General features: G+C 42.0%; 1 protein-coding gene across 2 annotated transcripts in view; it reads right to left on the reverse strand.

Moving 5' to 3' along the window:
- The window catches only part of PLG (plasminogen), a 99,148-nt gene that overhangs the window by 69,281 nt on the left and 13,163 nt on the right, over positions 1-16,704 (reverse strand). Inside the window, exon 1 of one of the 2 annotated variants that reach the window (XM_053295074.1) lies at positions 6,772-6,853. The exons of the other annotated variant lie outside the window; for it this stretch is intronic. Coding sequence (XP_053151049.1) covers positions 6,772-6,820 — 49 coding nt within the window. The 5' untranslated portion in view covers positions 6,821-6,853. Of the gene's footprint in view, positions 1-6,771; positions 6,854-16,704 lie in introns of those variants that run through there. 2 annotated transcript variants of the gene reach the window in all.

The following is a 16,704-nucleotide window of genomic DNA, read 5'->3' on the forward strand; positions in this document are numbered from 1 at the left end:
AGACAGGAAACAGAGGGTGCGTATAAATGGAGAGTTTTCACAATGTAGGGAAGAAATAAGTGGGGTCCCCCAGGGATCTGTACTGGCACCGGTGCTTTTTAATTTATTCATAAATGATCTAGAAATTGGGTTAAGAAGCAAAGTGGCCAAATTTGTAGATAACACCAAACTATTTAGGGTAGTGAAATCCAAAATGGATTATGAGTTGCTCCAAAAGGATCTCTCCAAACTGAGGGAGTGGGCGACAAAATGGCAAATGCGGTTCAATGTTGGCAAGTGTAAAGTGAAGCAAATTGGGGTCAAAAAACTCCCAGCTTCACATATATGCTGATAGGATCTGAATTGTCAGTGACTGACTAGGAGAGGGATCTTGGGGTCGTGGTGGACAGCTCATTGAAAGTGTCGACTCAATGTGCGGCAGCTGTGAAAAGGGCCAATTCCTTTTTCACAGCTAGGGATGCTAGGGATCATTAGGAAGGGGATTGAAAATAAAAATGCTAATATTATAATGCCCTTATACAAATCTATGGTGCGGCCACACTTGGACTACTGTGTACAGTTCTGGTCACCATACCTAAAGAAGGACATTGTAGAACTGGAAAAGGTGCAGAAGAGAGCAACCAAGATGATCAAGGGCCTGGAGCAACTTCCTTATGAGGCAAGGCTACAACACCTGGGGCTTTTTAGTTTAGAAAAAAGATGACTGTGGGGAGACATGTTAGAAGTCTATAAAATCATGCATAGTGTGGAGAAAGTGGATAGAGATAAAATTTTCTCCCTCACTAGAACCTGGGGTCATCCCATGAATTTGATTGCCAAGTAATTTAGGACCAGCAAACAGAAGTACTCTTTCACACAATGCATAATCAACTTGTGGAATTCTCTGCCACAAGATGCGATGACAGCCAACAACCTGGAAGGCTTTAAGAGGGGTTTGGATGACTTCATGGAGGAGAGGTCTACCAACGGCTACTAATCTGAGGGCTATAGGCCACCTCCAGCCTCAAAGACAGGATGCCTCTGAATACCAGTTCCAAGGGAGTAACAGCAAGAGAGAGGGCATGCCCTCAGCTCCTGAATCTGGTGGGCCACTGTGTGAAACAGGATGCTGGACTAGATAGGCCTTGTGCCTGATCCAACAGAGCTGTTCTTATGTTCTTAACTATTTTAATGGAAACAGAAATTGAATCACATCTCAATGATAAGTATTGATTCATTTAGCCCAATCTCCAAAGTGCTCAACGGCTGATATTTGTTATATCTTCCCTTCTATTTCACAGCAACTTGAGATTGGTGAGATGCTCTTAATTTGCTAAGTAAGGACAATCGGTGACCCCGCACAAACTAGACTAATGTGAGTGTCTACAAACAGCTTTATTAATGATTTGCAAAAACTCCTCGAAAATGGTCCTCACTTGATTACATTGCTCTAAACATCATTCAAACAGAATCACAGGCATTCCAGCAGATGAAGTCTTTTGCAAGTTGTAAACATGTCACAAAGACTCTTCATCAACAAATGAACCTGAGTGAGTGTAGGAGTCCAATGTACTTATTTAGAAAAATATTTGTCATGGTCACAAAATGCAGAAACCCATGGATGGGTTTCTTCAGCATGCCTGAGAAGGGCTGCCAAATGTCCCCCACCCCCCGCTGCAACCTCTCTCACACATGCACACTTCTCTTTTCCTCCTTTTATCTCTGCACATGAACCTACATCTACCTTCTCTCTCCCTCTCTCTATTTTTGTGGTGGTGGCAGAAGCCACTGCCACGTGACTTGGTGAGCATGCAATACCTCCTCCTTCTTCTTGGTGGCGGCGGCAATAGTCACTACTGCTGACTGATTCCACACTGTGCCATTCTCTTTTGCACACTGGGCAGATTATGAATGTGGGAAACAGAAGAAGAAATTTAGAGAGGAGAATCGAGTTCTGGTAGGGGGCGTGTCTGAATCTTCAGTCCTCTACTCCCCTCTTTTTGTTCCCTCCTCTTTTCATAGCCAGCCCAGTGCAAAGAAAGAGGTGGTGTGCTGGTGAAGGTGGGCATTGGCTGCTGCTGCTGCTGCCACAGAAAAAGGGAAGAGGGAGGAGGAGGAGGAGGAGGAGGACAATGATGACCATGGCAGCCTCAGAGGGACTCTTTGCCAAGTGGTGGCTGTACCACCAATGGATAAAAAGTTGTTCCCATAGTGCCAGGCAGCAGGAGGCATATGAGGTGATGGGGGATGGTGGGGGCATCTTGTTGTCCCACCAGCACCCCAATAATCTGCCACTTGAGACAGACACCTCACCTCACCTCATGGAAGGGCTGCCGCTGCAGAAACCTGACATTCTTATTTACAAAAAGAACTGTCACGGCCACAAAACATGTCTGCTGGATTTATCCACCACATAAGTAAAATATTTCTTTCAGCTTGAAAAATTATTTCCACTGTTTTATACACTAGCTGGTCCAATAAAACTTATCATCCCAATTGTTCTAGTACTTTGATCCAAAGTGGATTCATTTGGAAGAAACCATTCATATTGATTTGAATAGGACTTCCTTAAAATTATTTATTTGTTTATTTATTTATTTATTTATTCGTTCAATCAGTTTTTATACGGCCTTTCATAAGACATCCCAAGGCAGTTTACAAAAGTTAAAAGTAACTCCATAAAAATCACATTTAAAACATATATGTGTGTGTGTTTTATTATTTAACTAATAAAACCCATATTATACACACACACACACACACACAACACCATAAAACATATATATATATATATATATATATATATATATATATATATATATATATATACGCCATCTCTAGATAGATAGATAGATAGATAGATAGATAGCCATCTCTCTCTCTCTCTCTCTCTCTCTCTCTCTCTCTCTCTCTCTCTCTCTCTCTATATATATATATATACCATAGAGAGAGAGAGAGAGATTTTTTACAGTTTTATGTTTCATATCCTATTGCAATTCACAATACAGATTAATATTGCTAATTATTATTCAGTGGTCAGTATAACAGCAGACATCTTTCAGACAATGCACACAATTCATATCTAACACAGAGTTGACTTCAGTGGATAACATGCATCTAACAGTGAGGTCATAGTGGTAGCGGTCATAGTGCCAAAATATCTCAACAACTTGCAGCCCAATACTATTTATGTTTACTCAGAAGTAAGTTAAACTAAGTTCATTAGGCCAACTCATCTTACTCCCAAGCAAGGATATTTAGTATTTCAGTCTTAAAATCCAAAATTAGTCCACAACAGTATATTAAATGGAGCTCTGTATATATGCGCTCTCTCTCTCTCTCTTTACACACACACACACACACACACACACACACACACACACACACACACACACACACACATAACATTTTAAAATCACACTGGCACAAAGCACAATTTGGGGTGAGGAAGGGGTTCCTGTCCCAAAGCATTAGAATATAGCATGCAATTTTCATATGGCTCCTTAGATTTATCTGGGGAGCCATGGTCTCACATTAGAATCCTGTTAATCCAGGGTTGTTGTTGTTGTTGTTGTTGTTGTTGTTGTTTTCCTTTTCAAATGGTTGTTGTGATGGTGATCTAGTACTAAATTATCAGAAATCCGATAAGAGAAGCCTAGGTATTATAGTTCTAAAAGGGGCTCCCACCCACCAGCCCAAAATCAATACCGTTTTTTCCCCTTTAAAAGCCACTCATAAGGGACATCTCACTGAAATCTCCCCTCTTCTAATCTCTGTTGTGGACAATCTCTATTGTGTAACAATCCAGAGGAAGGGGAAGCTGACGACAGAGAACAGAGTCTAGGTCACTCAGTACAAGAGGTTCCCTAAATATAATCTGTTACTTCATCTCTTTCAACTTGCCAATCATACCTCTCCAGCCTGTGTTGACAAATAATTTTAGGACTAGGTAGACAGAGAGACTCATAGAAATATGGGACAATATTACATACACATTTAAAAACTTGATCGCCTGTCTTTTATGGCATCTACTCCAGGCAGGGCATCAAGCTAGTTTTGATGATATAGATGCAAGGTGGACAAATTTGTGTCTTCATATTTATTTAGCTGATGTAGATTCTGACATATGATCCAAATCAGGGATACCCGCAGCTGCTTTTTGGATACTCCCACATTATATCTCGTTCAACTAGGGTTGCCAGGTCCAGATGTCCATCTCCAAAAAAGTGGAAATAGAGGGTGCTTTTCACCACAAAAGGTCTCCCAAAACTCTCCACTTTGTATAAAATGTGTATATGTTTATTGGTATCATATATGCATATTTTGATAAAAACTTGATAATTTGAGAAAAAATAGAACTCACCACTGTGAAGCTGATGACCAGGTGAGCTGTAGTCTGTTCAGTCTGCTGCCTAGGTGTTGAGTTCTCAATGAGCTACTTTTTAAAAACTGTAAATCCATCTCCTGGTTCGCTTTATTTATCACACACACAGTCCTCTGTCCTCCTGTCCTGCAGGTCACCCATCCTGCTCTCCCCAACCAGGCCAGCGGCTTCACCTCTTGGCTTGAGGCAGGGCAGCCTGTTAACTTCTGAGCCAGCCTCTTTGCATGCTGGTGCAGTGGTGCGCACATGGGCGCTTTCCAGATTACCTGCTTAAAAGTGGCTAAATGCCTCGTTCAGGCAAATCACAGCCAAAATGTAAAACCTGCAGGGGGAGTCTCACAAAAACTAACAACCCAGAAAAATGACACCTTTTTTACGCTGGATAAACGAAATCATAGCACTAAATCGTAGTGATTAAATTCGAAACAAGGCATCCGACATATGAATGGCTCCCTGAGGTCACCATCAGGACTATGGTGTCACAACACAGGAAGTGTGGAAGCACACTTCAGAGATACGTTCTGACCCCATTTTAGGTCTAATCTGGAAACCGCCCTGGTCTCCCACTCGCTTGCTGTTCTCTATGACTACAAATATTTATATACTGCTTTTCAACAGAAGGTTTCAGTGATTTTCATAGAAAGATAAATAATAAGATGCTTCTTTGTCCCCAAGGGGCTCACAATCTAAAGCGTAATGCAAGGTAACACCAGCATCAGCCATTGAAGGGATGCCATGCTGGGGCTGGATAGGGCCAGTTGCTCTCTCCATGCTAAATAGAAGAGATTTGCCATTTTAAAAGGTACCTTTTTATTCAGTTAGCCGGGTAACTGCTAACTGGGTAAAGTTAGTTAGCTAGCTGCTAACTTCTCAGCGCCGCCACCACATGAAGGAAGCAAGCTACACCTGCTGGACCCACCTATTTGGGTTCCTGCATCACATGGCTCTGCAACCTGCCATTGAAGCAGAACCTTCCCTCTGGCTTCCCCATTGGATGGATGGTTGTTAGGATGCCAGCGGAGGAAGAAGAAAGAGGAAGAGAAGCTGCTCATGAGAGCAAAGTATTCTGAGCTAACAAAACGTTCCAGCTGCCCCACAGAACTTCAGACACCCCCAAAAAGGTTGTTTGGTCCCAAAACAGTCGCTATTCCTCCTAATGAAAAAAAAGGGCGCTTGGTCCCCAAAACAGTCACATGTCCTCTATAAAAGCCCGTAGCTGGCAACCCTACTTGAGGTTAGTACACAATTAATTCAAAAGGGTGTCTGCCCTTTGAATGAAAGAGTACTGAGCCCTTTCTTTGGTGAATCTGCTACGACCAAGCTAGAATCTACACAAATATTAGTATCATTATTTGTTATACAGAACAAAACCACAAAAGGGTCACAAATATATGCAACAGGCCTGCACCTTATCTGTGCATTATCCTGGGGCAAAATACATATGAACAAATTACACATTGCAAATGGGATTACATCCAGCAGCAAACCCAGCAACAATTGTACAGCAACAAATTGTACATTAAATTAAGTTGAAACTCCAAATGTGGATACTTTTGGGTGAGAATGCATTGGGATACTTTTGGGCAATGCATTGGAACTTGACTCTAGATATAATGTATGGTTGGAATCTACCTATGTCATGGCGGGGGGAGCTCTAGAAATGAAACCTGTGCACATCTGAAATTTCTAGTAACATAAAGTATTTATAGCTTGTTGTCACCCTTTGTAGTTTTGACTACACCCACAATACTGCATTAGCCAGAGAATGAAGGCATATTAGGCAGCCCAGTCCCACTGTTGAAGCTAAGTTGTAGTAATTAGTTGTAGGCTACCTGGATAAAGGAACATGTGGGGAGACATAATTAAGCTACCTGAGTTCTTTATAGGAAGAGTGAGGGGCAGGTATGTGTAATAAAAGAATAATGCAAGGACCTAATCATGTAATCATGTAATAAAATAATAATGCAAGGACACCACAGATGTCCCATAGGAGAAGCTGATATGCATCCTTATTTAGATGCATACAGTAATTAAGAATTACTATATAGGGACAATTGGCAAACCCAAGTGCCTTTAAGTATGATAAATCTCAGCTGGGCAAAAGTAGCCCAGTTTACATTAAATATGACTGCAGGATTCCTGAGCCACTCCTTCAGGAATATTGTTTTCAGGGCTGCACAGCACCTTGGAAAATCAGATACCATTATTTTTCAAGCTTTATAAGATGGAGATTAAGATATCCCATTTTCAACATATAAGAATGCTACTCTTCAAGCTCATAGTTCAGATCAGCCTATTTCAAGTCTATAGGAATTCCAGCATACATTGGTTTGAAGACTGAAAACTATTTACGAACATTTTGTCCACAATCTCAGTTTCTTTAGAAAACAATGTAAACAAAACCTTACCTGAGTAGAGAAATAAAAGTAGCACTACAACATCTTTGCAAGACCCCATTTTGAGACAGGCAGCTTGTGTGCTGAAAGCTGTGTGTCTCAATGGACAAAGTTTTATTGACTCAGTTTAGAGATAGATTAGCATCAAGCAAACAAGATAGCCAAATCAAGTTAAACATTGTCTCAGCCCTGAGGGCTCCTCCTGTCCGGTCTAAATGCTCAAACATTACCTTGAATTCAAGATCTTACAAAATAGCATTTCAATGTTTACATTAGATGTCCGGAAAATGTGGAAGACCTTTCCTGATATATGAAAAGGCTAGAGTTTTGCTCTGAAATTTAATGAAAGGATGGAACAGAATTAAGAATTTAATGAAAGGATGGAACAGCATTATAGAATAGGTTTCTGGATAAAACCACCATCATTGCTGTGATGGTAGTTAACCTCAATGATGGTGGTTAACCTCATGGGCTAAATGCTTTGTTCAGTTAGGGCCTATTTTCCCAACAACTTCAGCATAAAACATCCATGAGAACAACATGCCTAGCCCATGTTGGCTTCCAGCTGCTTTATGCTGTCATTGGTTGTGTAACTCTGCTGCTACATGTTGAATTCAGCTTTTGGTAAGCCACTGTCAACCAGCCTAAATGCAGGTTAGCCATGGTGGCATGCCAGTTCATCATGTGGCAGCAGATGGGTACAACCAGTTGACCATCCACAGGCTAAAATAGCTGGAAGTCAGCAGTATTGCTGCCACATGTTCAAATTCTTGAATTTGGCGCCATTCACACAATGCTTTTCTTGAAAGGACAACGAATCCTAAACATGTCCAAACCTGCACTCACACGGAGAAGTGAAATGTGTGGAATGGACAATCATTAATATCTACTGGTACAGGTTCAAACTGCTATGTTCAAAAAGCAAACACAGCAAGCCTTTTCTGATAACTCAGCTATTTATTGCTAACAACTTACTGGAAAAGCTCAACGTCTACGTCTAAACTTAAACTGGTGAAGAAGAAATAATTTAAAAAGTACAATTTATCTGTGGACTGTCTACGGACTGTCTAGATGGAGTTTATAATCCATCTAGGTCTAATCCCTCTAGGCCTATTCAGGATTGCCAATCCTCCAGAATTTTCCTGGGCTCTCCAGGAATTGGTAACAATCTCCAGGGAGTTTTTCACATGGGACTTTTAAAGCTCGTTAACTCACATCTCCTCTGGAATGGAGGGGGTGCGTTCACAATATTGGCCAGATTTACCCCAAAGTCCCTGCAAGTTTTTGGGGAGCAGTCCACACACAATTCAAGTTTTCCACAGTGTGTTAGAGTGCAGCCCGATTTATATCTGGAGTAATGTTCATTCTGGGGTTTTTTGGACAACTTTGAGTTTGCAGTAAAGCCTCCCAGTAAACTTACGGTAAAGCCTGCTGTGTGTAAAAGTCCCAGGTGACTATTGAAAGCAATTCTGGAAATTTTTATATTTTTATATTGTGAAAAATATTTAGAGGAAAGTGTCCAGGAACAGCTTCAGTTAGCAACCCCTACTTTTCAGGAAATCATGAGGCCCCAACCACTCACACAGGCTTCTTCTGCTGCTAGGTCTCTTGCATGGCCTTCTCTTCCCCAAATATTCTAGGTTTGCCTCTCAAAGAGACAATATACAACAGAAAAAAACATGAACTGAACTGAAGTTCTACCAGCAGGGAAACCTTAACATAGTCCCTAACAGTTAGCTATGTGCCTCAGAAAGGTTTGTGTATTATTTTCAGTCCCCACTGTCAAAGACAGTGGCGTTTTAAGTATTTTTTTACTTTGTACTGTTTGTTCTGTTTACTTTTTACTGTCAACTTGTGTATATTTTTTTTTACTTTCATCAACAGACCAGCACTTTATAGATGGCACATTCATGACACTGCAGAATAATAGACAGTTAATGTCTTAGTTCTCTCTTCTTGGTGCTTGTGTCTTTTGAGTCATCACTCTCATTGGAGCTGTTAAGACATTGACATCTGAAGGATACTTTCCCTTATGAACTCCCCCCACCCACCTTTTCCTTTATTGCAATAAGGAAAGACATAATCAAGGATTATGTAGACATAATCAAGGATGATACTTTCATTTATGAACATTTTTGGCTTGCCATGTATCTTGTCAAGGTCCCACAGCACTTCTGGAACAATGTTGATCTAGTCATGTTTGCCCTCTTTGGTTTGATAGAGGCCTGCCTAAAGAAGGACATTTATCAGAGGTAAATCACAGTTAAAAACCATAGTTAGCACAATGGTTAAAGTATAATCAGCTGCAGAGCACTTTTAAAAGAGCAGTTGGTAGCAGTTGAGCACTGAAGTTCACTTACTTAAATATAAGAAACTCAAGCAAATGTAAGTTAATCAAACAGTGGACCTAGTTTAGCTAACACACTTAGGGACATTATTTTTAAAATATCTGGCATCCCTAAATGCTGGGGAGAGTCACAAGATGACATTCATAAGTTCATCAACAAAGAAAATGGCTTGAGACCAAAGTTCATGTGTTCCAAAGGTATTGTCCTCAGATATGGAGAGGTGGCAAGGACAGATGCACAGGGAACTGGATGCATCCCAACTCCATTGATCAGAGGGAGAAACTGTATGCAGATATGAGTACAAAGGTTCTGGGTCAGAACTGGATCAAGTCAGGGATTGTTTTGGAAATGCAATGTTTCATTTTTTAACTCAATCACACCTTGAAAAGCATAGCAACTAAGCAGGCTATTAAAGAGAGGCTGGAAAGAAGTCTAGACTAAGAATTTAGAATCACCTGAAGGTGAGAAGGAAATTAAGGGTGGCTTTAAACAACTGGTGGCAAGTCCAGTTGGTGTGACCTGCCAGTTCTTGGTGAGCAAGTACTCCTGGTGCAAGTTGTATTTCCACCCCTTTTGTGCCACATGGACCCTCCAGGATCAGGTTGATGAACAGCACTATCTTCTGGGAATCTGAGATCTGTAATCAAGATTTGAAATCAGGTGGCAGACGTTGGGTGACAAAGGGAAGTACTGCTCAGCAGCTCAACATTGGCAGGTTCACATGACATGAAAGGGTTGGAAGTACCAGCTTGCATTGGAAGTGTGTGCTCATGGTAACTACTGGATCATGCCAACCAGACTTGTAGTCAGCCGTGTGAAGCCCCCATAAGCTTCATTGTGAAAGACAGAATTGGCCTCAGTGTGTAGGGGAAAGGCATGAATAAACCCTGCTACCTGGGAACTTTTATACGGGTGAGGGGAGCAGTGCATTTTCAGTATCAGTATCACTAGATGGATTTGTAAGTATGAAGTAATGATCTTTTAATTTTAAATTGGAAGGAGCCTTGTTGGTTTTTAAATTTTGTGCAGTGCCTAGGATACTTTCAGCAGCTTTAGTGCTATTACATGATTACAGTAATATCTCTGTTGTTTTTAAGATTAAGTCTCCAAAGACATTGAATTTGTATTTCATCTAACAAATACATTCTTTGCAAGATGTTCTGGACTTCCCCCCGTTCCTGGATGATAATAATGCTGTTTATATATTGTAATAATTAGTTAAGGTAAAACAATACAAGTCTGAATTTTAAAAAAATTCATTGCAGTCCTTTCTGTTTTGTTATGGTTTGTTGTTCATTGTTCCTGTGTTGTTCCTTCTTTGTATGAATATATGACCTTCCTCCTACTGGGATCATGGGTTTTTCCTTGGGTTGAGTTTGACTTCACCAATGATTTGGCTAGGGGCGTATAAAACAGCGTCTTTACAGTTTTACTAGTAGCTCAGGTGGCACTAGTTCAGAAATTTACAAATGCCAGCAATAGAATAGAATAGAATAGAATAGAATAGAATAGAATAGAATAGAATAGAATAGAGAAAAGAAGAGTCTATTGGTGGGGATTGCTGAATAGGCAGATATGTACAAATCCGAACAAAACAAAAATTAAAGGGAAAAAGCTTCTGACCATGGATGAGAGAAGTAATAGGTTGTTGTTGTATAACAACAACAACTACAACAACAACTACTACTACTGAGCAGAATACAGATGACGACGACGACGACGACTACTACTACTACATGGCAGAATACAGACTACTATTCCATTCTGTCAAAACTCTTGGGCAGGTTCCACAATCACTCCAAGACTGATAGTTGAGACAGTGATCTCTCACACTGTTGAGGTTCTATTGACCTTGCTGTGTTGCAGTTCCATGCCAGCTAGGGTGGAAGCAGCATTCCTAGTTTCAGCAATGAAGAAGGTGGTGGTGGAGGGTGTTGGGACAGAAGGGACGATGCAAGAGGTTTGCCTGAAGGGGGCGGGGAGGGTATTGTGGTGCTACTTAATGTGGTACTACTGGCTTTAATGCTAGGAAACTTAAAGAGTATGCTAATTCCTTGTGGCTCACCAGAGCCAACATGCTGCATGCTGGCAGTGGTGAACTGGAGTATTTGGCTGCTGCCCCTAAGTGGTGACCGAGGGAGAAATGGGCACATATACCCTTCCTGGCAGCCACTGTTGGGAGGCAGCAAAGTCAGAAACTGCTCTGTGCAGGCACCACAACCTGTGACCTCATCATTCCACAAAGTGCACTTCAGGCCAATAGCTGTGTGCCTGAATAGTGCAGCCCTCTGCTACCCTCCACAGTTCCTTTTCCCTCCACAGTTCCTTTTCCCTTTGATCACCACTCAGTGGCGGTGGCTGACTGTTCTTAGCAAGCATGACTTGTCCCCTTAGCTAAGCAGGGTCTGCCTTGGTTGCATATGAAAGGGAGACTAGAAGTGTGAGCACTGCAAGATATTCCCCTCAGGGCATGGAGCTGCTCTGGGAAGAGCAGAAGATTCCAAGTTCCCTCGCTGGCTTCTCCAAGATAGGGCTGAGAGAGATTCCTGCCTGCAACCTTGGAGGACCCATTGCCAGTCTGTGAAGACAATACTGAGCTAGATAGACCAATGGTCTGACTCAGTATATGGCAGCTTCCTATGTTCCTATGTACTCATTAAAAACAAACAAACCAGGCGTATGAGCCACCAGTGGTGCCAATTCAAACAGAACATGAGATGTATTGCACAGGTTTTTCACAATAGCACAACCCAGCCAAAATTGAGCACCTTTTAGTCTCATTGACTGCAGTGATAGTAAAACCCATGCTTAAATCCCTTGCACTGAAATCCATGGGATTTTAGTATGCTCAACTTTGCTTGGTATTTTCTGTTACAATTCATGCAAAAACCAGCTGATGTAGAATGCCCTTAGGAACCAGTGTTTGAAACTGATAATGAGGCTATTAACATGGGTGTGCAAAACTGGGCTAAGGGAGCCCAGCCCGGTTTTGCACGCTCGTGTGAAGCACCAGGATCGGACCCGATCCCGGCAGCTACACGGTGGCAAACTCACCTAAGTGGCCTCCCAGTTAAACAAGGTTAAGGAAGCAAGGGCTCTCTTACCCTCATTTTTCTGATCGTGTGCCAGCTGCAGCTGATTGCAGCCATGGCTGGCACACTCGGGGGTGGGGGTGGTCCCAGTAATGCACCATGCACTCACGTGTTACATTATTTGGGCTCTGGGGGTGGGGAGCTGCCAGGCGCGTCATCCATCTGCCTGGTCATCCACCCGCCCAGGGAAGCCACGGAGATCTTCTGCAGGGAACATAAGTTAAACCCTCCTTCCCCGCACACCACCCTGGAGCTATTTTCATGGGTCGTGAGAAGAGCTCTAATGTCTAGGAGGCAGGTATATAACAAGAAGAAAATGGTGAGACTGAAGAAGATTCAAGGCTATGATGGAGAGATTCAAATCAGAAACTGACAGTGGGACACTGAGGAGTCTGAAGAAGCAGATTCAGAGTGAGCAGCGGAAATGTACAATGTGGCAGAGAGGAGATAATAAAGAGAAAAGGTGAAACTGATATTAGAAAGTAAACAACTTGAGGGAAACTTGAGGAATCACATTCCTGTGGTAAAAATGGAATGCCAGTGAAACACTTGTAAGTGTGTCTACTCAAGAGTCAGACACAGTTTAGATTAGCCTAGAAAATACAAGTGAGTTTGTTTGTGCACACCCTTGTCTAGCCTGTGAGTCTAACTTCTTACAGATGCGGGAAGTTGCCCTCAGTAGAATACTCTTCCAATTTCAATCAAAAATGGTACCCAATTTGACAGCTTTTTGTATTCAGCTTGTAAAATTCTTTCAGTTTCTAACATTATTGTGCCCTTGCCTCCGCCACCATGCTGCAGCTGGACAGGGCAGTGGCTTGGCAGACAGACGGCGGAGGAGAAGACAGACCCCATTAGCGGTCCACATCTTTACAGCTTTTACAATCAATGGAGGCAGCATAGTTATTCACCCGCCTCCCTCGTTCAGTTTGAATCTGGCATGGTACCTGCTGCTTACCCTCCCTGGCAAGCAATACAGAGGACTGCCTATAACTTTAAGGCTGAGTAAGAATTCTCCCCCCTTACCTATATTGGCCTTAGGGCTGTCCCCCCAACCCTCCTACTCTGCACTGCTGACCTAGAAGTGATACAAATAGGGGTAAGTAAAGTGTGCTGTCAAGTCGGTGTCGACTCCTGGCGCCCACAGAGCCCTGTGGTTGTCTTTGGTAGAATACAGGAGGGGTTTACTACTGCCATTTCCCGCACAGTATGCGATGATGCCTTTCAGCATCTTCCTATATCACTGCTGCCCACTCTCCCAGCAGGGATTCAAACCTGCAACCTCTGGCTTGCTAGTCAAGTCATTTAGCTGCTGCACCAATAGGGGCAGGTGCCCTTAAATAGGTCCCTTCCCTCTTTTCAGGTCCAACTGGACCTGAAAGGATCTGAAAGTAATGAGCATTTGGAGAAACTTCAAAAAAGGTGAAAAGGGCTTCCTCAGATGTTTCTCAAGGGTTGCACCCTTGAGAACTGGGTCGGGAACCTTCTGGGGCATGTCTGACTCACTAGAGTTAGCTGGAGTTAGCTGACTTGCGGGGAGGGGGTGACTCAAGCATGACCGCCGCCCTCATCACACCATTCAGGCGTGAGGCAACGAGGAAACGGAAGCAGCAGCTAATGGCTCCTGGTTCAGAGCCAGGGTGGAGTCTGCTCAGAGATACTGAGGAGATAATGGATCATTTCTCCATGATCTCATACACAGACCATCCCTGCATCCCTGCATCGTCGGTTCTGTTAAGCAGTGGGAGATCTAGTTTGAATAGTTGGTTAATAGCATTGTGGCCTCTTTCACCCACTACACAACTGTATTTTTTGGTCACTATGTGTGTGACCCTTCATTCAATAAGGACTATTTTTGTAATATATGTCATCATATATTATTATATATGATATTATTATTGTAATTCGATCTTGCATAATACATTTTCCTGTCAAACGAAAGTGGATTCGTAGAGGTTTATGTAACTGTTGGTGTATCTGTGCTTTGAGGATTGGGCAAATTATTCTATTATACATTTTGATTTATACGCTTGGATTTATAAGTGTTTCCTCAAAAAGGTGGCTCTGTAGCTCTGTGAATGACACTGTGGGGGCCACCATTCTTCCACTTTTCTATTGTACTGTTGTGCAGCCTGCTTCTAAACAGCCCCGGGCTGAGTCAAGTGGTGCATCAGATCTGGCATATGGGTTCAGATATATTGTCTATGAAAACCAGTTGGCATTTTACCCTTGGAACTATTTATTTGCCTCGGGCTAACTTTTTCTGGCAAGCAAAGAAAGAGAAGCAATAAATTGAGAAACAATTCTGGTTTCTTCCTCTTCTTCCCAATCCAAACTGCATGATAAACGATGACCTTTGATTGTTCATTTATGCAGCAGAAAACCACTGCAATCTGTAGTTTAGAAGACGCTATTCAAAAAAGATGAATGGGTAGCACTTTTCATTTGTACTGAGGTCTGCCACTCATGGTGAAAACAACACAATTTCTTAAACGATTTATACATTAAAAAAAGGAAAACAATTTTCATTTGACCTTTTCCCTGACCCTCTAGGTTTGATTACTGGCCAGTCTTGCTGCTCTTTTTGTTAATAACTTATTTAATTCCATGCAATGGAAAGAAATGCTATCCAGTGAAAATTAAGATGTTAAAAGAGCACAGAAGGAAATGAGACTTTTGATTTCCACTTTGTATTAAATGCACAGTTGTTCAGGTCCTGTCATACAGTAACGAAAGGTCAACCGAAAGATTTTTAAATAATGGTTGTCATGTGTGTGATATGTGAGCCCATATTTGAGCTAATAATTTATGAGTAATATTTGCTTCATATCCTCCGGAGTTCTCAAATGATAGATTGCATTTGTTGTGATAATAATTATCCCTTTTTGCTAAATACAGGGCATGTAACTACAGGAATTTACGTGTGGCCTGTTCTTATAAGCTTCTCAACAAAACTAGAGGGCAGGATCCAGACTCAGTTAATCATTATTAAGCACCAAAATAAATGGAACATGCCTAGCTTAAGTCCTATTAATTTCAATAGGACTTAGTCATGACTTAGTCAGGATCCTGCCCAGAATATTCAAATAAAATTATGTATGGAGTAGAAAATAAAAAGCCCTTGTATATCTGAAACACGCCCCCCCCACCGCAAGTCCTGCTATGCTGCCTCATCGTGGTGGCGGGGGCGGGGTGGTGGTGTTCCTGGGAGGGATGAGCGAAGTACGCTGGAAGGTATACTCCCAGTAGGGTCACCAAAAGCGCGAAGGTCATCCCAGCCAGCTGCCCAGCTAAAGCAAGCAGGCACCTATATTGGGCAGCAATGATATAGGAAGGTGCTGGAGGCGGATGATCACTTCAGTGAAAATGACAAAGGCATCATTTCATACTGTATGGGAGAAGGCAATGGTAAACCACTCCTGTATTTTACCAAGAAAACCACATGGATAGACAAAATGGAATGATTGTTGATGTAGTGCTGGATGATGGGCCCCTCAAGTAGGATGGTACTCAACATGCTACTGAGGAAGAGCTGAGGATCTCTCAGAGTACCAATGGTGTTTATGATGCAGTTAGACTAAAGCCTTTTGGATGTCTAGCAGCTGATGTTTCCATGTGGGAAAAGAAAATCCAAAGCTGCAAAGACAGAACGTGGAACGTAAGAAGCACGAATATGGGAAAGCTTGACACAGTGAAAGATGAAATGAATCAACTACAGATTGACATCTTGGGCATCAGTGAATTAAAATGGACTGGAATGGGACACTTTGATTCAGAAAACCATACTGTTTACTACTCAGGACATGAAAAACAAAGAAGGGATGGTGTTGCTTTCATAGTCAAGAAGGATGACTATGTACCTAAAGACAGTACTTGGGTACAATGCGGTCAGTGACCGACTAATATCAATTAGATTTTGTGGACAACCCTTTAACATGACAGTTCTTCAAGCCTATGCTCCAACAACTGATGGAAGAAGAAGTTGATGAGTTTTATGCTCAAGTTCAGTCTGAAAGTGACAGAACATGCAAGCAAGATGTGATACTGGTGGTTGGAGACTTGAATGCCAAAGTTGGAAAAGGTAAGGAGGAAAACACAGTTGACCCATATGGCCTAAGAAATAGAAACGAAGCAGGAGAATGGCTTATTAGTTTCTGCCAAGCCAATGATCTCTTCATTGCTAACACATTCTTCAAACAACCAAACTGGCACCTGTATACATGGACATCACCAGATGGAGTACACAGAAATCAAATTGATTACATTATTGGTGCAACAAGGTAGAAGAGCTCAGTTATAACTGCAAAGACATGGTTGGGGGCTGACTGTGGAACTGACCATGAACTGCTCATGTGCAAGTTCCAAGTCAAGCTAAAGCAGAAAAACAAAGCTATCCAGCTTCCACGATATGATCTTGAGATTGTTCCCACTATTGTTAAGGAGAACACCAGGAACTGCTTTGAAGTTCTGAACCTCATTGATAGGGAACCGGAGGAACTGTAGAA

This window comes from Hemicordylus capensis, chromosome 1, assembly GCF_027244095.1.
Source record: "Hemicordylus capensis ecotype Gifberg chromosome 1, rHemCap1.1.pri, whole genome shotgun sequence".
Taxonomy (NCBI): Eukaryota; Metazoa; Chordata; class Lepidosauria; order Squamata; family Cordylidae; genus Hemicordylus; species Hemicordylus capensis.